The 24,638-nt window shown below is 68.3% G+C and overlaps 2 protein-coding genes across 8 annotated transcripts in view; one reads left to right on the forward strand and one right to left on the reverse strand.

The window, feature by feature from the left end:
- Positions 1–15: 15 nt before the first annotated feature.
- LOC116589876 lies at positions 16–3,206 on the reverse strand. 2 transcript variants are annotated; one of them, XR_004285425.1, is made up of 2 exons: positions 2,064–3,206; positions 16–496 (listed from the first exon to the last, which is right to left on the reverse strand). XR_004285425.1 is itself a non-coding variant. In XM_032341631.1 (2 exons), exons 1-2 carry the CDS (start codon positions 3,197–3,199, stop codon positions 134–136), a joined length of 618 nt encoding a protein of 205 aa, XP_032197522.1. In that variant the 5' UTR covers positions 3,200–3,206; the 3' UTR covers positions 16–133. The 2 variants fall into 2 exon arrangements, 1 of the variants encoding a protein (XP_032197522.1); XM_032341631.1 differs by having other exon boundaries at positions 2,945–3,206.
- A 1,425-nt stretch (positions 3,207–4,631) lies between these two features.
- Positions 4,632–24,638, forward strand: part of MTA1 (metastasis associated 1) — a 30,425-nt gene continuing 10,418 nt past the window's right edge. For 4 of the 6 annotated variants that reach the window (XM_032341580.1, XM_032341582.1, XM_032341583.1 and 1 more), the window contains exons 1-7: positions 4,733–4,846; positions 15,701–15,768; positions 19,701–19,794; positions 22,840–22,890; positions 22,980–23,106; positions 23,174–23,237; positions 24,268–24,385. In XM_032341580.1, the coding sequence (XP_032197471.1) occupies positions 4,819–4,846; positions 15,701–15,768; positions 19,701–19,794; positions 22,840–22,890; positions 22,980–23,106; positions 23,174–23,237; positions 24,268–24,385 (550 nt within the window). In that variant the 5' untranslated portion in view covers positions 4,733–4,818. Of the gene's footprint in view, positions 4,847–15,700; positions 15,769–19,700; positions 19,795–22,839; positions 22,891–22,979; positions 23,107–23,173; positions 23,238–24,267; positions 24,386–24,638 lie in introns of all 6 variants that reach the window. The other 2 variants (XM_032341581.1, XM_032341579.1) reach the window with 2 other exon arrangements.

The following is a 24,638-nucleotide window of genomic DNA, read 5'->3' on the forward strand; positions in this document are numbered from 1 at the left end:
CTCCCGCTCCCCCTGCTTGTGCTCCCTCTCTCGCTGTGTCTCTCTGTCAAATAAATAAATCAAACCTTAAAGAAAACAGAGTTGTTTTACCGACGGTTCCGCCAGGCGCTGCCCCTGCCCCAGTGTCCCTTCTTCACTGCCCGAGCCCTGCCAGCCGGTGGGTGTCCTCGTGCTCCAGGAGGAACAACACCCCGCCCCCCGCCAGACCACAGAGACATCCCCATGTTGGGGGGCCAGGTGGGGATACCCCTGAGGAGGGCAGCCCTTTGGGGACATCCCAGCCGAGGGCGTTGGAGTGCTCTGGCGGCAAGGTGAACAGCGTCCCACCGGCAGGCTTGCCCCGCTGGCGCGTGAGGCCCTTGCGCCCATCATCGTCTGTGCTCACGAGGGAGGTCAGCTCGGAGCAGGCAGCACAGGTGGCCGCGGACACCCCGAGGAGGAAAGCAGGTGTGCGCTGGGGGGGTGGTTTGTGTCCTCCCGAGGGCCAGCACCGCCCCTGCTGGAAAGAAGGACCTCGTGGGCTCTGCGAGAACCCGCTCACTATTCAACGGTAAAGTTTAAAAAATCTCACCCACAATCGCACCAAGATCAGGCTGCGGACGCACGGCGAAGGCTATCCAGGAACCTCCAGAGACCCAGGCAGCGAGGAGAGAGTGTGTGGAAATAGAGTAAGCGCAGAGCCCCTCCCTGCAAACCTGAGAAATTTTAATTTTAAGGGAAAACAGGATTGCTGAATTAATGAATGCATCTTCCCCCCAAATTTAAAAGCTTCTCCTAAGATTATTTTTAGAAATTGCAAAAATCAAGAGACAGCATCACGTGGCTTTGGCAGCGCGCTCCCCTCACACAGCACACGGCGCAGAGGAGCTGGTGCTGGGCTCCCCGCCCCCGCCCGCTGCGACCGTCATTCCCGCTCGGGCTGGCGCGGGCCTCAGGCCTGCACCCACGCCCCCTCACCCCCCCACCCCGGACCCCACAGGCCCAGCGAGCTCGCCAGCCCATGTGGCCGCTCAGTCTTCGCTTTGGTTACACCCTTACTGGCAGCACGTGAGGTCAGCCCTTGGCGGCCGGAAGAGCTGCGTTTCGGGGGCTCCTCCTGGTGCTCACAGGTCTCCCCGCAGGAGGGGTGGGGACCCTGCTTTCTCAGCGGGGGTGGCTGGCCTTCCCTCGGAGCCTGGTCTCCGTGCCCCGTGGCTGCAGGACCGCAGGCACAGCCGCCACTCTGTCCTGCATGTGACCAGCTTTCCGAAAGCCAGTCCCAGGGACCCTTGAAGTCCAGTGACTCAGGGGAGATGGGCCTCCGTGCGGACGCCACTCTGTCGGGATTTCGGAGCGTGCGGGCCCCTCGTCACCTGGCCTTTCCTGCAGAACCCTGAGTGCACTCTGCAGTGCTGCCTCTGCTCGTCTCGGCCCTCACCGTGCTGCTGCCCAGGGGGGCCCCGAAGCCCCCCAGTGCACGCCTGTCCCTCCGAGGGGCCTCCTCCTCCACCAGCGTCCTGACCCTTCTCCACAGCTGTGCCCCTCACCGTGACTCCTCTGTCACCTTCCCTGCGTCCTTTGTGGCGTGCATCATTCACAGCTCTAGCCCTCACCCGCTAGCCTGCGCGTCCCCTGGCGGCAGACACCTGTCCCCCCACCTGGCCCGCCACGTGTGTCACAAGTCAGGATTGAGTAAGTTACTGCTTGAGCTGCTTTGTCTCGTTCCCCAAGTACCTCCAGCCCGTCCTGCACCCGTAATCCCACATTCTGCCCCTCGCTGCTCCTGGCTGATCCCAGCAGCCGTGTGGCTTCACACGTTAACGCTCGCTGCCATCCTGCCCTTTGGTCACCCAGTCCTGGGGCTTCCGATGGCGGCATATGCGGCCCAGGTTCCCGCGGCCTCCTGCACTCCTGTGGCTTCTGGTGGCTTCCCTCCGGGGTTTCCAGTGGGCCCTCGCCCCCTCCCCCCTCCCTCCTCCAGTTTCTCTGTTGCTGGATGTGTGGAGGTGGCCGCCAGGCCTTCGTTCCCGTTGACGCCAGAAGCTGGCTGTAAGTGGGCGGGTTCACAGTCTCTTGCAGCTCACCTGAGATCTGCCGCCTGCTGGGAGCAGGGCAGGACGCTGCTGGCAATGTCCCTTCTCCCTGTTAGTCTGGAAAGGGCAGGAAGCAGGCCCCAGCTGGAGCAGCTGTGTGCTGTGGGGTCCCAGGCCTCAGTAAATGTCACTCGGCTTCGGGAGGGCCATATCCCTGTCCTTCGTGGGGAAGCCTTTAGGGCCGGGATGTCTTCCCTGAGACCCTGGACCCCCTCGGCCGGGCCGCCCACCCCGTGCCGCGCTTGTCCTCCGTCCTGCTCCCAGGGAGGAGGTCCGCCTCCACCTCTCGGTCAGCCGCCCCCCCGGGCTGGGCCAGTGCCACACTCTCAGGACAGAGCCGTCCTGTTTCTGGGATGGAGGCAGAAGCAGGCCCTTCCAAGGGAGGAAGTTTCAGGCTCTCTCTCGCCCAAAGGCTGCCTGGGAATTTTTGGTAGTTCTAACTTTCTGGTCAGCTTGTCAACTACTGGAAGGTTCTGTGGTGCAGCGTCACTGTCCAGGTGAGGGGGTTCAAGGTTCAGACCAGGGCATTAGGAAGGGAGTGTATGGGGAGGGAGGAACACCCTTCCCCCACCCCACAGCCATCCACCAGGGCTCCCTGGGCTGGGCTTGCTCAGAGAGTGGCCGCGCACCGCAGAGCATTTCCTTTCCTGGAGCCCGGGGCAGGCTCCGCTTGCAGCCACTGCCCTCGTTGGAACCCCTGGCTTTTACCCCAGCACCTGCTCTGGGCTCTGCTCTGGGGACCTCCGGGTCTGTCCCTGGGAGCCTCCCCCAGGGGTAGGGGGCCCCCACCCTTTGAATGCTTCCCTCCAAGCCCCACAGGGATGTCCCTCAGCCACAGGTCTGCCCCCTGGGAGTAAAGGGCATTGACCCACGGTAGTGCTCAGACCAGCAACCTGGGGGCCCAGACACGACGTTTCTCTTGGCCCCCAGTGGTGATGTCCGTCCTGGCTCCAAACTCCCGCTGGGACCTGCTTCTCTCCTCCTGGGATTCCACCCTCTACCTCGTGCTCCTCCCGACAGGGCCGCCGGTCTTGCCCGTTCCACGTGGTCACCACAGTTTCCACAGTCCTTGCACCTGAAGCAACATGCGTGTACACACGCGCGTGCACACAGGCACACGCACACATGCCCGCGCACACATGCACGTGCACGCAGACACACGCGCGCTCAGGGACGTGTGCACACACACACGCGTGAACACAGGCACACGCACACATGCCCGCGCACACAGATGCACGCGCACGCACACACACGCGCGCTCAGGGACGTGTGCACACACACACGCATGAACACAGGCACACGCACACATGCCCGCGCACACAGATGCACGTGCGCGCAGACACACGCGCGCTCAGGGACGTGTGCACACACACGCGCGTGCACACAGGCACACGCACACATGCCCGCGCACACAGATGCACGTGCGCGCAGACACACGCGCGCTCAGGGATGTGTGCACACACACGCGCGTGCACACAGGCACACGCACACATGCCCGCGCACACATGCACGTGCACGCAGACACACGCGCGCTCAGGGACGTGTGCACACACACACGCATGAACACAGGCACATGCACACATGCCCGCGCACACAGATGCACCACGCGCACGCGCAGGGACGTGTGCACACGCACACGCACATACTTAGGGACCCTGACGGGTACGCTACAGCCCCTCCAGCCTCCCTATGCCTGGAGTATGTCGCCTTCCTCCTCCCGGACCTCATGGGTCTCAGACGGCTTTCCAGGGCAAGTGGCACCCCCGCCTCTGGCTTTTTCATCAGGCCGCAGTAGCTGGGGTGGGGAAGGAGACTCCGTGGAGGTGGCTGGGGGCACCACCACTGTCCAAGCATGGCTGGGGGTTGGGGCTGGGCAGTGAGGGCGGGGGACAAAGACCGCTGGGTGAGTGGACAGACCCAGGCCCTGAAGAGAGGTGTGCGGCGGGGCCCTGTGGTCAAGGCTGGGCTGCTGAGCTTCAGGCCAGTGGGGGACGTGGAGAACCTCCGTCCCCAGGGAAGGGAGAGTGGGACCGAGGGGGCGGGCGGCCCTGGGAAGGCCTCCGGGCCAGCATGGAGGGGGTGATGAGAGCCCCTGCGGGAAGGGGCAGCAGGGACGCTGGCAGGACCCAGGTGTGGACGCCCCGGGGAGGGCCCACCTGGGGAGAGGGGGCGCGGGGGAGGCTGAGGACCCTTCCGGGGAGAGGGCGCCGGGGACGCCAGGAGGCCCCAGGCACAGGGAAGCCCTTGCTAGGGGGGCTTGGGGGGCATGGGAGGACCCACCCAGGAAGGGGCGCGCGGGGAGGGCTCACCCTGGCAGGGGCGCGCGGGCGCGCGGGGAGGGCCCGGCGGGGGCCCCGGGAAGGACGCGCCCGGGGGAGCTGCGCAGGGCCGAGCGCGGGAGGCCGGGCGCGCGGAGGGGGCCCCCCACCCCACCCCCGGCAGGGGCGCGCGGAGGCGCGGGGAGGGCCGGCCGGGTAACGGCCCCGCGCGGTGGGCGGCGGCGCCCGAGGCCCCTCCCCTGCCCGCGGCCGCTCCTCCTCTTCCTCTCCCGCCCGCGCCGCGGCCCTCGGTCCCTGCGCGGCCTCGGCGGCCTCGGCGGCGGGCGGCGGCGGCGGCCCCTTTAAACCGCCCGCCCCCCGCCCGCGCCCGCGCCCCCGCGCCCCGCGCCCCGCGCCCCCGCCTCCGGGCCCCGCGCCCCGCGCCCCGCGCCCCCGCGCGCCCGGCCTCCGCCGCCGCCGGCCCGGACATGGCCGCCAACATGTACAGGGTCGGAGGTAAGGGCCGCCGCCGCCGCCCGCCTTTATGCGCCCGCGGCCCGGCCCCCCCCGCCCCGGCCGCCCGGCCGCCCCCCCCCCCCCGGCCGCGTCCCCCACACCCCCCGGCTCCCCCTCCCCCCGGACCCCTGCCCGCCCCCGCCGCCCCCGCCCCCAACCGCCGCCCCGGGCCCGCGCCATCCCTCCCCCACCCCAGAACCCCCGGCCCCGGCCCCGGCCCCGGCCCCGGCCCCCCGCCAGCGCTGCCCGGACCCCGTCTCGCCCCTCCCCTCCCCCACCGCCCTCCGTCCCCTCCCCCACCCGCTCCGCCCGCCGCGGCCGGCCCGCACGGCCCCCCGCGGCCCACTTCGGGTCCCTCCACCCCTGCGCCCCTCCCCCACCGCGGCCGCCCCAGGCCGACCCTCCTTCCTCCCGCGCCGCGGCCCCCCCGCCCGCCGCACCCCCGCCCTCGCCGCCGTCCCCCGCCCGCTCCATCTTCCCGAGCCGCCGGCTCGGCCCCGCACCTCGGCCTCGGCCCTGCTCGCCCCGGGCCGGCGACCCGAAATGGCCCCGGGCCGGGCCCCGACGGGGGCCAGCGGGTGGCGGCGGCCGAGCGGGCTGGGGGGTGGGGGCGCCGGGGGCTCTGCCCACCTGTTGGGGCCCGGCCCGGCCTGGCACGGGCGCCGTGCGCGTCGCCGGGCGGCCCGGAGCATCCTGCGGGCTCTGAGCGCCTGGGTCCGGCCGGCGGGAGCCCCCACTGCCCTGAGCTGGGGCGCGTGGCCCTGGGAGGTGCTGGCTGCCCTCCGGGGCCGAGCTTCCGGGCTGTGCGGGGTGCGCAGCGGTGGGGAGCGCCCGTGCTGGGGGCCGCATTCCTCCCCCGGAGCCCGGGACCCCCGGGGTGGACCTGGGGGCTCCCGGGCAGGTTTGCGCGGAGCCCCTGCGGCCGTCCGCCTCCCCGCCGCTCGCCCTGCGCCCCCGCGCTCTTACCACCTCCACCTCAGGTGCCCCAGCCCAGCAGGGAGGTGCTTTGCCAGGGGTGGGGAGAGGTCCGGAGCCCTGGGGGGGTGCGGAGTCGGCTGGGGCCCTGGGGGGCTTCCCCCGCTTCCTCCTCTGCTTTGGGTCTTAGGAAGCCCCCAGCCTTTTGGGCCTTGCTCCGCTGTGTTCCGTGGGGTCCTGGGCCAGTCCGCCCTGCTTCTCCACCGGGAGGGGGCCTACCCTCACTGTCCCCTCTTCCCATTGGTGCCTGCCCTCCCTGTGTCCTGGGCGGGAACTGTCCCAGTCCACCGTTGTGACGGCTTGGCCCCCCAAGAGCCTGGGACTCACCTCTCCAGCCAGCCAGGCCTGCCTCGTGACCTTGGGCTTGCCCTCATCTGTGTAGTGGGTCAGCACGGCACCCGTCAGCCATCAGGCCTGCCCCCCACCTCCAGCGCAGAGGCAGTCATGGGAATGGGGGCCCGCACCCCGTGGAGCAGCAGGCCCCTAGTGGACAGATGTGGGCCACAGGCAGGGCTGCAGGGGCCCGGCAAGCGGGGGGGGGGGGGGGGCAAGGCAGGAGTGTCACCCCAGAGGCCCCTCCCCAACACGCTGTCGGGGAAGCTCTTGATAGATGCCGGACCCCCAGGGGCAACCCCCCTGCCTCCATCCCAGCCACCCCCAGCCCCTTCCTCAGCCCCCCCTCCCGCTGCTGCGGCTCAGGGCTCCTCCCTGTCTTGTAGGCAGTTTCTCTGTTCTGCTCCCCCTCTGCGTGCGTGCTTGGAACCACCTCTCTACGGTGCAGACCCCCTCTTTCCTGGTGGGAGGCCCCACGGCTCCCACCAGCGGGTGACAGGGCCCTGCAGGCCGCCAGCTGGTTCCCACATGCCGTCGGGGCCGTGGGGTTCATTGAGTAGATGAAGACACCATCATCAGAACAGGGGCACCCGCTCCTGGAGGGAGACGAGAGAGGGCCAGGCAGGGTGGCGGGCCGGGGCCCCCCGGGCATTGCCTTCCTGGCACGGGGCTGGTGGCTTGAGCAGGGCCCCCACCCAGACCCTGGGCCCCCCTTGCTGTGTGGCTCTGCCGCTTGGCTTTTAGGCCTGTCTGCCTGTGAACTTGGCGGGGGCCTGGCCTGCCCCACATCCGCTGGTCCCCCTCGGAGCGCCGCAGGTGGGACCACAGGCTCCCACTCAGAACACCCCTGCGAAGGAACTGTTCGCTCTCTGTCTGTGCATGGGGACTCTGGGGCGGTGGCCCAGGGGCCTGGCAGGGCCGCCTGGCCTCCTGCCCCGCGGAGCTGCTTGCTTAGGGAAGGGGCCCCTCTCTGTGGAGCGGACCGCGGCCCAGAGTTTGCCCCATCTGGGCGGCTCCGGTCTGGGGGAGTGCCTCGGGGATGTTCTGAGAGGGGGACACTTCCGCCACCTTCTTACCCCCACTCAGGACCCTAAGAGCAGAGCCTTTTCCGACGGTGTCACATAAGCACTTTCTGAGTCTGAATGTGTCCCAAACACCGCGGAGGACACACCGGCTAGGAACGCCGTAGCGGCAAGCCCGAGTTATCTGGGCGTCCTGCGTTTTTACCTGGCAGGCTGCTCGAGGCCCTGCCAGGACGTCTGGGTGGGGCGGGCGCCGGAGGGCGGCCCAGTGCCAGCTGACCCGCTGGGTGGAGTGGGTCAGCCTGGGAGGGACGGCCTGCTGCTTCCCAGGGGAGGTGACCTGGCTGCCGGACAGAGGCCTTCGTTGGCTGCTCTGAGTGCGGCAAGGTGGGGCCCGACTGTAGGTGGCTGGGTCAGGGTTTCGTGACCTCTGCTCCTTTGGGGTCCTGCCTTACCGCGCCCTCGGCAGGCTTCTGGGACCCGCGGTGTGCCGCGGGTGCTGGGGGGGACTCTTTCCGGCGCACATTTCAAGCAGAGGGGTTGGGGAAGGTTGGGGAAGGTTTCGGAACCCGCAAGCCACCTGCCAGCACGGTCACTATTGGACAGACTGTTGGGGTTTCAGGGTTTCCGTGGGTCCCCCATTTCTTCTCATTGCTGGATGCCAACACCCGTTCTCTTGGACGGTAATTTGGTGTTTTATTTATTTATTTGACAGAGAGAGAGCCAGCGCACAGGTAGGCAGAGCTGCAGGGGGGTAGCAGACCCTCGCTGAGCAGGGAGGGAGCCCGATGCGGGGCTCGACCCCAGGACCCTGGGACCTATGATGCGAGCCGAAGGCAGAGGTTTAACCCACTGAGCCGTCCAGGCGCCCACGGACAGTAATTTGCTTTTTAAAAAACTGTGCGTTACAGAGGTGATAGGGGCTCCCTAAGGCTCCTGGCCACGGGGCCGAGTTCCTTTGGGCCGCGCATCTGGGTTCTGCGCCTGTCGCTGCCCGTGCGTTGCTGTTTTGTGGAGTTTAAGCTTTTGACCAGGTGAGACACCCACACCCGGGAAAATCCCAAAACTTGTTAAGGCCAGTGGGGGAGGGGGTGTTGCTCAGGGTCCCCTGCTGCGAGGGCGGCCCTTTGTCTCGGGCTCTCAGGGGCCGGCCCACCCCTGCCCCCTGCTCTGACCTCCCAGGTCTCTCTCTTTTTTTAAAGATTTATGTATTTATTTGACAGACGGAGATCACAAGTAGGCAGAGAGGCAGGCAGAGAGAGAGGAGGAAGCAGGCTCCCCGCTGATGCGGGGCTCTATCCAGGACCCTGGATCATGACCTGAGCCGAAGGCAGAGGCTTTAACCCGCTGAGCCACCCAGGTGCCCCCCCATGTCTCTTTTGACAGAAGAATTTGGGCATTAAACTTTAGGATTCGTAGAAAAGAAAACTGGGTCAAGGATGTTGGAGGGGTCCAAAGCCTGGCGCCTCTGAGAGGGGCCGCCAGCTCAGAGCAGTGCGGCGGGCGTTCTGGGGGTGTGGACGTGGGGGTGGCTACCGCGGAGGCCGGGCAGGGGCCATGGGGGCGTCCGTGGGGCTGCACTTAGGCCCAGCCTGCCGATGCTCCAAAGTGTGGCTCTGGCTGGCCTGGGACCCTTGTGTCCCTATCTGTGCCCCCGTGCATCTGGCAGCAGACTCGGGGTGCAGCTTGCCTCAGGGCTCCTGAGGGCACTGTGCACGGACGGGGTATAGAGGTGCAGCCTCCACAGGGGCCGGGGGTCCCGGACTGGGCTCTGCAGATGCTGTCAGCTGCCTCAGGTCCCCGCCGCCTGCCCTCCCGACACGCAGGCTGGCCCCTTGGAGCCGACAGGCCTCCTTTCTCCTCCGTGGGGTGGGGTGGGCTGTGCCTCTTCTCAGGGCCCATGTGCCCCTTCCCTGGCCCTTGGCGTGCCTGGTGGCCCCCACGCTGGGCCCGGCTCTGTGGTCTGTGACCGGCCTTAGGAGGTGGTCCTTCTAAGTTGTCTTCACCTGCTTACAACTGCTTAACGGCTTCTGCGGAGCCGAGGGTCCCGTCGGAAGCCTCGGAGAGCTCGTGACCCGTCCCGGCGCTGCGCAGTGAACCCTTTGCAGGGCCCCAGGGCTGGCCCTGCTGGACGCCCTGGCCTTTGCAGGGCAGGGCTTCCCGGGGGTCCCCTGTAATGTGGCCCGGAGAAGCCTCAGCCCGTGGTGGGCCGCTGTGCCTGTGGTTCCCACCGACCCTTTACTCGAGGCGGCTGAGCCAGCAGGGTCTTCAGAGAAGGGGAGGGCGGGGGAGGTCCCATGGGAGCAGTGGAGTCCCCTCCCCCAGCACGTGTGTGCCCGCACAGGGGCCTGCCCCATTCAGGCCTCTGCCCCTCCCCTGTCCTGCGTACCTCCCCCTCCAGGCAGGCACTGGTCCCGGACTTCTGTGGGGACCCGTGACGTGGTCCCATGCTGCTGGCCCTCCTGGCAGGGCCGTCCCATATTCTGGGGGTCCTCTGCAGTCGCCTTGTGCTCCAGCACGGCAGGGTGGGTGGGTGGGAGGCCCAGTGGGCGAGGGCGTGGGAGGGGTCCCTGCTGGAGGGTGGCCCAGGTTAGGGGGTAGAAGTACCGGGACCCTCGGACACCGTTTGGGGGATGGTCCGGCAGAGACGTGAGTCGGGTGTCACTCGGTGTCCTGTGCTCCGGGACTGTGTGCCAGCCCCGGCTGCCCCCTTGCCAGGCCGGGATACTGGCCAATGCTGGTGTTTCTTTTGGTTCCATCCCCAAATTTGAAAAAGAAAGAAGGAAAGAAAATGCTAGGCTTGCCGCATCCCCACGTGGGGGAGCAAAGCGGAAGCCTGGAGCTGGGCGTCCTGTCCCAGCAGAGCCGGGTGGGAGTGGCTTCTGGAGGGACTCTGACAGCTGGGGTGCAGCGCTCGGGGGGTGCTGTGCGCGGCGTGGCACGGCTGAGCTCTCGGTTGGTGTTGTGGGACCCTTGTCCGGCCGCCATGGCCCTGACCCCGTGGGCTGGTCTCCTTGCCGTGACCGCTGTCTGCCACGCGGGCTCTGTTCGTGCTGGGGACCGTCCCCGTGCCTCCCGCAGGGCCCGATCTCCGCCTGCTCCCCACCTTGACCTGTGACCCACGTCAGGACTCGGGGCACCCGCTCTAGTCTCTGAGGCACGTGTCCCTGACGGGCGGGCCCCAGCTGCGGTCGGAGGGGGCGGCGCGCTGCCTCCTGGTCTCGATCCGCACCGTGGGCAGGGCCCCTCCCCGGCCCCGTCCAGAGACGCGTCTTCCACGCTCCTGTCCTGTTAGGCTGGTGTTCGGAGCGCTGTCTGGGGTGGCGCGTCTGCAGGGAGGCCGGGGCGCCGCCCGCGGGCACGCCTGGGTCGGGGGGACTCCTGCAGGTGCCGGCCACATACGCTGAGTCGGGCGTCTCTGACCCGGAACCTGCACGGCTGCGGGTCACGTGTCGGTCAGGCCAGCAGACCCCGACTCTGGGCGGGTCGGCCGCTGGCGTCAGCGGTGACGGCAGAGTGCACGTGCCCTGTGCCGTCCCGTGGCTGTGTGTACTCACGGTCAGGCTCGCCGGGTCGGCCGTCGGCCAGCCGTGCCCCGGGGTGCTGGAGAGCAAGTCCACAGCCCCAGGGGTTGCCGGCGTCCGCTGAGCACAGAGCCCCGGAGGTGGAGTCCCCAGACGCTGCCCTGCGAGGCGGGCTCCGTGCCGTGGCCGTGTGCGTTGTGTCGGGCACATGCCACAGGCCGGCCCGTTTGTGGACGACACGCTGGGTTTTCTCGGCCCCGGACGCCGGGATGCCGGGAGGCCCAGGCTTCTCCAGTTGCTGAGGCCGCCTTCCAGGGTGCGTGGGCCCTCGGGTCGCGTGAGGCGGGGGAATCGTGGGGGGGGGCAGGGTCTCAGCCCGAATCCTGGAGATGCAGATGAGGATCCCGGCGGGCTGTCTCCGGTCTCTGGTGACGCCGGGGGAAGCTGGCGTGGACTCCGGTGGTGAGTTCCGCCGAACACGTCCTGGTTTCTCGAGGACGACGCTGGGACCGGGTCGCTCGGCTGCACGGCGAGCATCTCGCGGTCCCGCTGGGCGTGCGGCGTCGGGTCCCTGCTGGCAACGAGCGGCCTGGGGCCTCTCCTGGCGCGCGGCCTCTGTCCTGCTCTGAGACGCGGGCCATCCTCCTTTCTTGGCGTGGAGCGGGAGAGCTCGTTGGTGGTTCTGGAGTCCACGCGTGAGCCGTGCAGAGCTTGCTCCGTGGTAATCTGGGCCTGAGTCAGCCTCACAGAGATTTGTCCTGTTTTCTTAAAATTTTTGTGGTTTTGTGTTCTTAAAAATTTTTTAAAGGTTTTCTTTATCAGAGAGTAAGAGAACGTGCGTGCGCTCATCAGGGAGTCCGACACGGGGCTTCGTCCCAGGACCCCGGGACCGCGACCTGAGCCGACTGCACCCCCCGCGCCCCCCCATGGGTTTCACTGTCCGGTCTGTGATCCGCGTTGGGCTGCACGTTGTGTGACGTGCAGTTCGAGGCTCCGTTTTTTCTGCACGTTCACGAGTGCCCTGTCGTCTGTCACCGGCGTTGAGTCCTGGGTGTCCTTTCTCACCGGACGGGCCGGCTTCCTCGTCATACTGGTTTCCTGTGGCTCTGCGATTCCCACCGCTGGTCCCCCCCGGGAAGCCGCGAGGCCGGGTCCGTGTTCTCCTGAGTTGTCTGGCTCCGCTCTGATGTCTGCGTCTCCGCGCGGCTCATGGGTCGGCTCGTGGGGTTTTGATGGGGACGGTGCGAGCTCTCCGCGGGCTGTTTGCGGAGAGTGGACCCCTGTGGCGTGTCCACACGCGAGAATTCCAGGAAATACTCCTGTCTCGGCATCGCGGTAAACTCTCCCAGGCGCGGCTGAGGTCACCCGAGCCGTCACCGCGCTGTCCCCCGAGTCACATGGACACAGTCCTGCCTCAGCAGCGTTCGGGAGTGCCGCGCCGGTCTCCGTGCGGTGACCTCCCGTTGCGGGAACACGGGGAGGCAGTGTGCACGTCCTTGTGTGCTCGGCTCAGGTGGCAAAGCATCGCGTGTCACTGGGGCCACAGCCGCTGTGACAGCGCCGTCTGTTGGCGCCGCCGCGTTCGCCCGGCTCGCGAGCGGATGGCGGTCCGGAGAGGTACAGGATTGAAGACGGAGCCTCTCGTCCAGCGGAGCTTCTCCACGGAAGGAAGGAGACCTGCTGCCGTCCACGGCTCCTGCCCCACGTTCCTCAGCCAGCCGGGAGCCGCTTCCCGACGGATGGGGACCGTGCGGAGCGGCGTGTCCGCGGGCTGCGTGGGACAGCTGGCGGCATCCGGGGGCACAGGGTCCCGAAGGCCGTGCGGGGGACCGGCTGCCGCGAGCTGTTGGGCAAGTCAGGAGGGGACGGCCCGGCGCGGACGCAAGTGGGGCCGCCGGCTGGTGGCGGCAACGCTGTGTGGGGGGAGCTGCCGTGCGCTGTGGCCAGAGACCGGCCTGCCTTGGGGCGCCACTCGTGGGTGCTGGTGGGGGGCTGCCCCGGCCGTGTCTCTGGGGCACCCTGGCTGGCACAGGTGGGCATGCGGGACAGAGCGGAAGCCGTGGGAGGCGCCCGACCACACGAGGGCTCAGAGACGTTGTGCTGGGGACTGGGAGCTTCGTGGAGGGACGTGGGGTCTCCTGCTCCCGGGACCCGCGGGTCAGCGGGCCCTCCTCTGCCCTCGTGCGCGTCACCGTCCTCAGTTCTGTGGATTCCGACCCCGCGTAGATCTTGTCTTCGCTCGACTCAGCCGCCGTGCAGCAGCCCAGTGTGCAGCGGGGGTCAAATCTCACTGCGATTCCCGTAAATCCGGGGGAGAAACTGAATCCGGGGAGGACGGGCCGCTGTAACCCACTGTTCTCCCTGCGGCTGCGGAAGATGCTTGCAGACCATCCTCTGTGAGGCCGCGTGACCTGGCGCACTTGCCCCCGAGCCGCACCTTGACCAGGCGAGGCCGCTGTGGTGGCCGCCAACGGCGCCGGAAGCTCTGGGTGCCCCGTGGGGCGACCGCGTGGCGTGTTCCAGTGGGAGGTGCAGCTGGACCCGAGTGCTGGGACGGGGCCTCATCCAGGGCTGCAGTGGGCCCTCCGGACCCCGGGCACGCGGGGGCCCTGCTTCCCGATGCGCGAGACGGTCAGCGCCGCGGGCAGCGCAGGCCCCTCGTGGCGGTTACCACCGCGCCAGGCGGACAGCAGGAGGGAAGGGTGCATGGGGCGGGGCCCAGGCTTCGGCTGGCCTGTCGCCGGGGTCCACGGGCGCCGTGGGGCGGGCCGCTGTGCCGTGATGCTGTTCGCACACTCGGACCTTGGATCCCAGTGGCCCAGACGGTCCCGTCAGCTGAAGCTCCGTGCCCATGACCGTCTCCCTCCAGCGTCACCGATGGAAGCTCCATGGCGATGCCGCCTTCGTGCCCGCCTGGCGTCCTGGGCAGAGCCTCCTGCCCCGTGGGCCCCGGACCGACTCAGGCTCCACGGCGGTCCTGTGTGGGGCTGTCCCTTCCCTTCTCCTGCTCTTGTCTCATTACCGCCAGGTCCCTGCCCAGGACCGTGGGCCCTTGGCTGAGGGGACGCTCCTCGGTGCCACGCGTGTCCCGCGAGCTCACGCCCCGCCCCCCGTGTCGGTCACCTCTGCGTAGACTCAGAATTTCTGTGCTTGGGGAGTGCTGCCTGGGCCGTTCTTCTCTTTCCTCTGCTGCCTGTTTCTACTTTGTGGTTACAGTTGGAAGAATTTTTAAATCCATGGGCCGCTACCCCCTTACTTTTTTCTTTTTTAGATTGTTATTTTAGGGAGAGCAGGAAGCCGGGAGAGCCAGAGGGGGAAGGCAGGCTCCCCGCCGAGCGCAGAGCCCGATGCGGGGCTCGATCCCAGGACCTGGAGAGCATGACCCGAGCCGAAGGCAGACACCCAGCGGACCGAGCCCCTCGGCGCCCTGGAGCCTGATTTCCTCAATAGGCACAGGGTTGCCTGTTGTCCAGCATGAGCTTGGGTTTGCCCCATTTCCGCTGAGCCGCGGGCTTCTGGCCCGGAGCCGCCGCGCGTCCCTTCCTGCCCGGCCCCGCGCCCCGCAGCGTCTGTCGCTCTCCCAATCGGAGGCTGAGCCGCCACGGCCCGTTTTCGGGAGCAGCTTGGCTCCCTCCGGCGTTTCTCTGTCGCGCGTGTTTCCGGGTGTGCTGGCGTCCGCAGGGCTCACTGTCTCCTTGTGTGGCTTTTGTCATCGACCGTGGGTAACGAACCCGCAGCCAAGCCCGCTCCCCCGAAGCCTGTAGTTCTGTGGATGGTGGGGGCGCTCGCCGGGCTGGGACTGGCCGCCGGGACTGGTGGGGGACGCGGGGGGTGGGGTGCACCCGCTAGGACGGCCAGCCCAGGCCCCGGAGGCCTCGGGAGAGCCACGTGCGTTTCTTAGAATGAAAGTTTTATAACTTCGCATAGAAATGGCTTTTTGAGCAGCGATTTACGAGATAAAAGTCACGCGTTCCAAGTGTGCAGGCATGTGTGCAAGGCAGTTGCTTGCTTGGACCCCCCCAGTACCCCTAGGACCTCTGGTGGGGGGGGCACTGTGCTGGGTCCTCCGGCAGAGGCTGCTCTCAGTGTGGGCACTTGGCCATGGCCCGGCCTTAAGCGGCCACGAGTCTCCTCCGGTCTTCTGCAGAGCTGCCGGGGGAGGGCCTGCGGGCGTCCGTGTGGGCAGCGGGGGACAGGGGGCCGGCGTTCCTGGTGCAGGCTGGTGGGGACCTCAACCAGCCCTTTCCTGGCGCTGACTCCGTCCCGGGCCGCCGCGGAGCACCCTGCAACATCAGCGGCGGCGGTGCGGTTCTCGTGGCTGCCCTGGGCTTTCCGTGGGAGCCTGCGAGCCTCCCCGAGACGGACCCCAGGCCGCCCGCTGCGGAGCTGGAGGGACGCTCATGATGCCGTAGTGTTCTGGGGGACCTGGCAGGTGGCGCAGGATCTTCCGGACGTTGCCCCCGTCCCCGTGAGCTTGGCCTCTGCCCATGAGCTCTGGTCTCCCCGTTCACTGCCAGGGGTGCACGGGGCCGGGGGGGGGACATGCGGGGGCCCAGCAGCCCCCCTTGCGCTGACGTGAGCTCCAGGCTGGTGTCTCTGTTCGCTTGTCTGCCGCGGCCTGTGTGACTGGGGGCCCCCCTTTCGGGCCGGCGGCAGCCCTAGGACGCTGTCCCTAGGGGAAGCTAAGTCTGGTTCCCACAGCGTGTTATCAGGAGGGACAGAGGTCTCGGGGGCCGCTGATGTGGGTCCCTGGGATAGAGGGGTGGCTGCAGGCCTCTGCTGGGGGCAGTCCCTCCCCCTCATCGTGGATCCGTGCCTGGCGCCCACCAGCATGTCTCTGTGGTCCCTCGTTTTCCCACCGAGATGCTGGGGGCACGAGCTCCTCCGTCCCCTCCTGTGTCACGGCGCCTAGAACTGAGGGCATGGGGATGGGGGGGTCAGGGCCCCGCTGGTCTGCAGGGCTGCGTGCTGCGGGGTGACGCTCTCTCCTCCTGTTGCAGACTACGTCTATTTCGAGAACTCCTCCAGCAACCCGTACCTGATCCGCAGGATTGAGGAACTCAACAAGGTAGCGTGTGCTCATGTGGCCTGAGGGCTGGGGGCTCCAGTGCCGCCTGGGGTCTCGGGGCTGGCCCCAGACCCTTTGGTCTGTTTGTCCCCAGGGTCACTTGCGTTAGACCCGGTCCTTCTCCTTGGAGAGCCGGGCAGGGAGGTCCCTGCGACCTCATGCAGGGGTGTGTCCAGCAGGGCCCTGAGCAGGGCAGGGACGTCCGGCACACGGCTGGGGTGGACGCCCTGTGGGGTCCCGCCGGCTGGGGCTTCCCTGCCCACCTAGCCGCCTCTTTCCCACTCCCTGAGGCACCCGCTTTCCCCTGGTTCCGGGCCTGCAGACCGCCGGCCACCCTCCCTGCCTCTCCTGCTGGCCTCCTGATCGGAGGCATCCTGGGCAGCAGTGGGGGAGAGGCAGGTGCGGCCCTGGGTCAGCGGACTCCCTGCAGCGTCTCCTTTCCCTGAGGTGCTGGGCTTGCTGGGGGAGGGGCTCTCCCCAGGAAGAGAGCTGTTGTCCCCCACTGTGGTCCGTCCTGGACCTCAGGCTGTGCGGCTCTGTGGCTGGGGATTCTTGGGTCACGCGGGACGGGGCAGGATGGTCAGGGTGCTGGTCCCCCGAAGACCCAGACTGGGTCACAGCTGAGCCCTGACTCGCTGTCCCTGCCTCACCAAGAGCCTCCTGCTGTGTGTGCCAGGTGGGGGCGGGGAGCCTGTGCCTTCGAGGCTGGTGGGAGCAGCTGGGCAGTGCCTGGAAGAGCCGGGCCCAGGGCTGGAGGTGGCGGGGCCAAGGGAGGCCGCCGGGACATCATGGGGCCCCCGCTGCGACGCGTGCCCTGCAGGCGCCTTGTTGGTGGGACACTTTTGGCCACCTGCGAGGGACGGCTGGAGAAGGGGTGGACGGCATCCCAGCTGGACAGGAGCCCGTGGTCACCCACCTACCTGCTGGGACCTGCTGACTCGGGGACGCCTACCGTGGCAGTGGAGAGCATGCTGGGGGGCCACTAGGGGCCAACCCTGCAGTTGCCTTGGACGCTGGGTCTCAGGTGGCTGGAGGTGGCCCCCCTGACCAGGCCAGCCTGGCCTCTGACCCTCGTGGTGGCCTGATGCCGAGAGAGCAGGTCGTACCACTTGTGGGGCCAGTGGGGGCCAGTGAGGCGCAGATGGCCGGGACCCACCCCGGCAGTGGCCGCAGCCGACGCTGTGTCTGCGTGCCTGTAGCCCCGCGTCAGGTCAGGGCAGGGCGGGCAGCCGGGGGACCCCAACAGGGCGTGAATGCCCCAGCAGCGGGTGCCCCAGGCGGGAGCCTCGAGGGACCCTCCTGCACCGGACAGTGTGGAGAGGGGAGCGGTGAGCCGGGGGGAGGCCCTGGTCTGCAGGCACGGTGTGGGCTGGCGCGTGCTCGGCCCCCGGGCCCCACCAGCCTCCCCTGCTGTCCCGTGGGACGTGGGGCTCAGTCCTGGCGGGAGAAGTGGACTCAGATCCACCTCGTGGGCCGGGTTCCAGCAGGGGCTGCCAGGAGGTCTGTTTGCAGGCCCTCCTAGTGGGGCCACCGCGCCCACGGGCCCCTCAGGCACAGGAAGAACGGCTCAGAGGTGCCACGTGTTCACAGGACACCTCGAACGCGGAAAGCCACGTCCTCGCGCTGCAGGAGAAAGGAAGGGTCTGGCAGGAGCGCGGGTGCCGCAGAGATGGGGGCCTGGGACGTGGGGGGCGGCGGCCCAGGGTGCGAGGGAGGACCCGGAGCTGTTGGCGGGCCTGAAACCAGGACTTGGGCCTCGCTGAGGAGCTGAGGGTGCCCCGGAGACCCAGAGTCCGGCGTGCGGTCAGTAGGGGGCGCGGGAGGCGAGGGCCGGGCTGGCGGCGGGCGGGGCCGGCGGCAGGTGGGACGGGGCAGAACTGGCACCTGCCAGGGTGTCGGCAGAGGCAGGGGCACCGTGTTCTGCCCCTTTTCTGTAAACGGGGAGTCTCTGCAGACCCGTCGCAGGGGGCCTGCCGCGCTGGGTCTCCTTCCACAGGACGCCCTGCGGAGCTAGCTTGCCTCCGTGCGGTGACCCTGGGCTGTGGCCTTCAGGGTGGCTGTTGCGGTTCCTCCTCGGAGCTGGGTGGGTCTGCACAGCGCTGGGGGATGTTGCTGTTTTGGAAGAAAAGGAGCAGGGGCCTGGGGAGGGACGTGGGGTGGCGGCCAGGCCAGAGGTGCCCATAAAGTAGCAGAGGCTGGCAGGGAATCCTGGAGTTTTAGAAGATCGGCCTCTGGCCTGGTGCTTGGGATGTGGGAATCTCAGAAGAGTAAGGCAGAGCACGGAAGGCAGACCATTCGGGGCTGTGGCCGCCACGGGGAGGGTCTGGAGACCCACCCAGAGATCCTGCCCCGGCCGGCTCCTGCCTCCTGCCTGGGTGTGTGCAGACCGCAGCCTGGTGGGGCCCCCGGGAGTCCCGAGCGCCAGCAAGGGGAGCTCCTGGGAGAGGGAGTCCTGGGTGTCCTGGGTCTCCAGGGCCCGGCTCGAGCCAGGCCTCGCCCAGGCTGTGCAGGGCAGCACCTGTTGCCAGGGCTGGGGTGCAGGGACCCCAGCAGGGCCCAGAGCGGGGGCCGTGGGCTGTGCCCTGCAGACACAGGGTGGCCGCCCCGTCCCACCCCTGGGATGAGGCTTCGGCGGCCATGGGTCCGACCTCGTTCCCCATGCCTGTGGCCCTGATGACCATCCTGGGCGTCCCCAGCCCGGTGGACGTGGCTCGTCTGGACCCCAGCGGGCGGTTTCTGGAACCGGTCTTAGGACATCTGCAGCGATCGGGGGTCCTTCGTGGGGCAGCCTCAGGAAGCCTGTGCATGCAGAGTGTCCCCAGGTCCGTAGCTGTCATGGCAAACGGCGCCTGTAACGGTTTGGTGCCTGTGGGCTGCCGACTGGGTGCCCCCCCATTCTCATACTCGGTAGGAGGGTCTCCATTCTCCCGCTGGAGGGGCCCAGCCCTGCGCGTGTGCAAGTGTGCGGGGCCAAGAGCGGGTCCTGCCTGGGCTTCATGCGCACCCGCGGGAAGTCCCAGACTTCTTGAAGGCTGGTCGGCTTCACGGAATTAAATAACTCGAACTTTTGAGTCGTAAAGACGATTTTGTTTAATGATAGCGATGCCGGCAGTGAGTTGTACGGAGTCGCGGTAGCGAAGCCTCATGTCCCTGTGAGTTGAGAAAAGGTCCCTCTTCCCATGAGACTCTCTCTCAGCGTCCTGTTCTCGTCCCGTATTTGAGGAGCTCCGTGCAGGTCCGTAAAGGCCTCTCCCCAGGGCTGGGGCGTCGACCGCTCGCTCCCAGTCTCTCGCGGGCTGCCTCTGGGAGTATTTTCAAGATGGATGTATTCGGGAGAGGGCGAGCACAAGCAGGAGAACGGGGCAGAGGATCCCGAGCAGACGCCCGCTGAGCACGGAGCCCGATGGGGGGGCTCAATCCCACCACCCTGCGATCAGGACCTGACCTGAACTCCAGAGTCCGACGCTTACCAGACTGAGTCCTCCGGATGGCCCTGGCTGCTTCCGTTTCGACACCGGGGTCTGCTCAGGGGTGTGCTGGCCTTGGTCAGGCCCAGAGGGGTGCCAGAAGGCAGGTGCTCCAGGGGCCGAGGGCACGGCAGGCTTTGGCCAACCTTGGGGCATGGTCGTCCTATTCTGGTGAGCAGATGTCCACCAGGTTCTGGCCCTGAGCAAGCAAGACCTATGGGAGGGACACAGAGGCCACCGGGAATGAGTCTGGGCCCGTGGGCTAGGGTCAGCTGTGTCCGCAGATGACAGCAGAGGTGGAGGGAAGGTAGACCTCGGGTGGGTAGGAGCCCAGACTGGGCTTAGGTCCATCGAGCATCCCCTCGCTGGGTCGCAGGTCCCAGCCCAGGTCCCTGCTGGGGGCCGCCCCTGCTGGGAGCGGTCCGTTGGGGGCGTGTGTTCTCAGTCCCTGCTTTGCTGTTGCAGACGGCCAACGGGAACGTGGAGGCCAAGGTGGTGTGTTTCTACCGCAGACGAGACATCTCCAGCACCCTCATCGCTCTGGCCGACAAGCACGCCAGTGAGTCTCGGCCGTTCCCACGGGGGTGGCCCAGGGCGCAGCTGGGTCTGTGGCTCCCACCTGCCCTGTGCCCCCCACCCCCAGGGTCGGCTCTTGGGGTCCTGGAGGCCTCTCCGCGCCGCTGCCCCGGCCCTCTGCTGCCTTGCCACGTCCGGGCCGCCGGCCTGGCGCGCCTCCCTGGGGTTTCTGGCTCACAGGACCAACCTGGGGAGCCCTGCCTGGGTGTTGCGGGGAGGGGAGGGGGGAGCGGGGCTCCCACCGGAAGGTTGTGGGTGCTGCTTGGAGCTGTGCTTTCCAGGCAGAGTCCGTCTGTAGTCAGAACCTGAGTCTCAGAAGTTGCGGCGTGAGGGGCTCCCAGCAGCTTAGCGTGAGCCCCTCCCGGCCAGGGGCCAGCGTCCCCGCTTGCAAACAGAAAGCCACAGTCTGGGGACTGGGCCGCACCTGCTTCCATGCCCCAGGGTCCCGCGTGGCCCCTCCAGCCAGCAGTGACGGGGGGATTCCCAGCGTCCCCATCCTTGGGGTGGGAGCTGCCTCAGCCTGGGCCGGGGTTCTGGCCTCTGTCGGGGGAGGACGGCTCCTCGCGGGTGTGGGGTCTGCCTGCCGCTGGTCCCCCGGTGCTTGCCTGAGAGGCCGTCCCGCCTGGGCACCGGCGCCGTTCTCATGAGCTCATCCGGTGTGTCTGGGCGGGCGTGGCCCCACCTGTCCCTCTGGGTTGGGGATCCAGACACGGGGGAGCCAGGATGGCCTAGCTGGGGGGGACCCCTGCCTGTCCCCCATCATGGTGGTGGGAGAGGCTGCACACCCAGGCCACACCGGCCTCCACCGTGGGTCCTAGAGGGGCCAGAGGCAGTGGGTCCGGGACCGGGTCTCCCAGGGCCTCAGGGATGAGGGACGGAAGCACTGAGGCGCGTTTAGGGGCCCCCGGCAGATCAGCACAGCTCAGCAGGGCCCTGGGACAGGCCCCTGCACTGCGCAGGGGTGCACAGCCGAGCTGGTGCTTGGCTGGCCTTGCCTGGCTTCCCAGGGGAGGGAGGGGCCTCCCGGGTGACAGCGGGGCCATGTCTGTGCTCGTGGGGTGGCTGGGGGCCTGGGCCTTGGTGCGCTTTATGCCCCCCTCTGGTTTCATCGGCCACCGTGCACTCATGATGCCGGTGGCTTGTGTCCAGTCGTAGATGAAGCATAAATGGTGAGATCCGGGGGTCACTGTTGACTTGGTGTGTTGATGCTTGAGGATCTCCTCACTTGTGTCCGCTGCCTGGCCCAGAGTGGCTCGGTCTCCAGCCCCCGCACACGTGGCCCACGGTGTCCCCAGGGCCGGGCTCTCCCGCTGTGGGGCACAATGGAGGTCAGCTCCAGGAGGGCGCTGGGCTGGTGTTATGTGATGGGAGCTGGTGGGGGGGGAGGCAGTGGCCCTGAGGGTCCCCCAGAGCACTGTAGTGGGGTGCATGATGGGGTCCGTCCCCAGCAGGACCCTCCCTCTGCGTTCTGGGAGCCGCCATGCTTTGTGCTGGCTGCGGAGTCTTCTGGTGGTTTTCCCAGCAGCCACGTTCCGTGGAGCCAGCTCTGCTGGTGCAGCCCAGGAGAGAGCCGCCCGCCGTCATGCCCGTGCTGCAGCCCAGTGTCGGGCGGGTGTGGTCACTGCGGGCCCTTCTTCCAGCAGGAGGGAGAGACCCAGGGAGCCCACTGCTCAGTCAGAGGCCTCTGGCCTTTCCCGTCTGTCAGCTGACAGGGTTTCTTCAGAGACAGAAGCCCCAGCCTAGGCTAGATGCCCCTGGGCCACATGGGTGACCCGCAGCAGTGACGCCTCCGTGGGATGTCCCAGCCGCTGTCCGCTCCATCCTGACCCCTTGGAGGCAACCAGGATGGTCTCCTCAGGTCACAGCACACGTGGCCACAGCCCCTTGCCCCGAGCCTTGCACGCCCACGCAGAGCTGTTCTGAGAGCAGGACCCTCTGTGCTGGGAGAATGGCAGGCACCGCTGACCTCCCCAGACGCCCGGAGCTAGCTGCTAGGTCAGGTGGGGGGATGGAGCCCCTGACGGGGGGTCCAGGACCGGGACACGGTGGTCCGGGACACACAGGCTGCCTCCCCAGCCGTGACTCCCTGGGCTCCTGGAGGCCGAGCCCACAGGAAGGCTTGGGGTGCTGAGGTGGGGGGCATGGGGCTGTGGGAAGCTCTCCCTGTGTCCTGGGGGTGCATATAGGACCCAAGCCCTTCCCACTCCTGGGGCCCCTCTGTACCCCTGCTGAGGGCGGCTCTGATGGGCCACGGTGGGCTTGTGTCTGGCTGGGGTGCAGCAAGTGGGCAGGGAGGCGCAAGGCCGGCAGTGTGGACGCTCGGGCTCCGGGGGCCGGCAGTGTGGACGCTCGGGCTCCTGGGGCCGGCAGTGTGGACGCTCGGGCTCCGGGGGCCGGTAGTGTGGACGCTCGGGCTCCGGGGGCCGGCAGTGTGGACGCTCAGGCTCCGGGGCCCACACCCCTGGGGCAAACACGAGACCGCCTTTCCCTGGCAGCCCTGGCCTGTGTACCCGGGGACTTCCCTTGGTCACCACAGGGGGGCAGCAGAGGGCCACGTGGCGGCTGAGAGACCCAGATAGGGACCCAGGGCTGCCCCGGGGCTGCCCCGTGCGGTGGCTGACCTCTGCTCGCCCCTGCCCTTGCATGGCCTCCCACGGCCCGCACACCGCCCCAGACCTCCACTGTGCCTTCAGGGTCACTGCACCCCCAGTGCCGTGTGCTGGGCTTCCCGGTACCCTGACGCGCGTGCGCACACGCACACATGGGAATCCTGGGCGCTCCCTGCGGGATCGTTGGTGCAGCCCTGCAGGTGTGGCGGAGGCCCACTGGGCCGGCACGCGTGGGACGGTGGACTCACCGCTGACCTGACCGGGCCGTCCCTTGCCCGTTGCCCGCTCTGAGGCCCTCCTCGGCCCCGTGTCCACCCCCTCCCGCTCCCTCTCCCCACAGCCCGCGGGTGGCTGGGTGGGTGGGCGGCCGGTGCTCCGTCGCTGACCCCCGTCCGGGCGCTGTCTGTCTGTCCGTTTAGCCCTGTCAGTCTGCTACAAGACCGGACCGGGGGCCGACAACGGTGAGGAAGGTAAGAGCCGCGCGCCGCGGGGAGCCGCCCGGGCTGGGGGGAGGGCACGCGGGCAGGCGCGGCGGGCTCACGGGACCCCCGCCCGTCAGGAGAGCTCGAGGAGGAGATGGAGAATCCGGAGATGGTGGACCTGCCCGAGAAGCTGAAGCACCAGCTGCGGCACCGTGAGCTGTTCCTGTCCCGGCAGCTGGAGTCGCTGCCCGCCACTCACATCAGGTAGCCGGCGGCCCGGAGGGTGCCCAGGGGCCGCCCTGCCCCGCTGACGCCGTGCCCGCTCTTGCAGAGGGAAGTGCAGCGTCACCCTGCTCAACGAGACCGAGTCCCTCAAGTCCTACCTGGAGCGGGAGGTGAGGCCGGCCGCAGGGTCCCCGGGGCCGGGTCTGCAGCCCTGGAGGATGGGCAGGAGCACAAGCCTGGAGGGGTGTCACAGGGACCCGCACCTTCGTGAGCCGCAGCCGTGTTGGCCGGGCAGCGGGAAGGGCACCGTGAAGCCAGAAACGTCAGCCTCGGCAGGGGCTTGGGGCCGCGGCGCGTTCCTGCACCACAGACAACAGCGGGGACCTCGTGTATTTGTGGGTTGCTACTCCCCGAGCCCCCTCCGCCCTGGGTGTGGCCCCCGAAAATGTCTCCAGACACGCATGTGTCCGCGGGGGCAGATGGGGTGTGGAGGGGCGGGTGGCCTGTGGTGGCTCGCGTGTTCCCCGCCTCACCCCTCCTGTGTGCACTGCGGGGGGCGTGAGGCGGGAGCCTGCAGAGCTGCCGGGAGGGGACGGGCCCCCAGACGGTCCTGCAGAGCAGGCGGGCAGATGCTCAGAGAAGGCGCAGGATGCTGGGTGGCAGGGTGCGGAGTGCCGGGGGCGCCCGTGCTGGGGCTGAGCCCGGCAGCCTACGTGCATCCTGGAGGCGAGGCCCGGCTGCTCTTGCCGGTGTCCAGTCGCTGGCTCCGGAAGCACCTCGCTCTTGCGAGTCAGCGGGCCCTGCTGAAGGTGCTGTAGTCGTGTCTGGTCCGGCCTCGGGGGGTTGGGCAGTGGAGGCTCGTGGCAGCCTCCGGGCTGAGCCAGAGGCCCAGCGCCCAAAGCCCACACGGGCGCCGGCTAGCTGGACGTGGTTTCTGGGAAACTCGGCTGAATGTCCGACGCAGGCAGCAGGGGTCAGACGGGCGGGCCGCCTTGGTGTCGGGTCCAGAATGTTCCGTGGCGCACGGGCGTCTCTGCGGGGGCTGCACGCGAGCATCCCGTGCACCCGCGTTGCTCCCCGAGCGTCCTGCGGGGCTGTGGCCCGGCGACGGCCAGCAGCGCAGGCGCGCCCTGCGTGGGGTGGGCTCCAGCCGGGGCCCTGGGCGGCCCTGCTGACGCCACGTCGTGTGCTGTCTTTCAGGATTTCTTCTTCTATTCTCTAGTCTACGACCCCCAGCAGAAGACCCTGCTGGCCGATAAGGGAGAGATCCGCGTGGGAAACCGGTACCAGGCGGACATCACCGACCTGCTGAAGGAAGGTGGGCGCGGGCGCGGCCGGCGGCTCTCTTCAGCTTTATCTCCAAAAAACCTTTTTTGAATGAATTTGCCCGTGTCGCCGGCTCCTGCCCGTGGGAGGTGCCGTCCGTGGTGGTGCAGGGGGAGGCCGTGCGCGTCTGTCCGGTGGGCGTCGCGGGCCCCGGCAGCTGGGGCCTGGGAAGCGTGGGCTGCGCCTGGACGGCCGCATCGTTTCTCCTGCAAGCTGCTGCAGGGGCGCCGGGCCGGGGGCGTCTG

The sequence above is a fragment of the Mustela erminea genome, chromosome 5 (genome assembly GCF_009829155.1).
Source record: "Mustela erminea isolate mMusErm1 chromosome 5, mMusErm1.Pri, whole genome shotgun sequence".
Classification (NCBI taxonomy): Eukaryota; Metazoa; Chordata; class Mammalia; order Carnivora; family Mustelidae; genus Mustela; species Mustela erminea.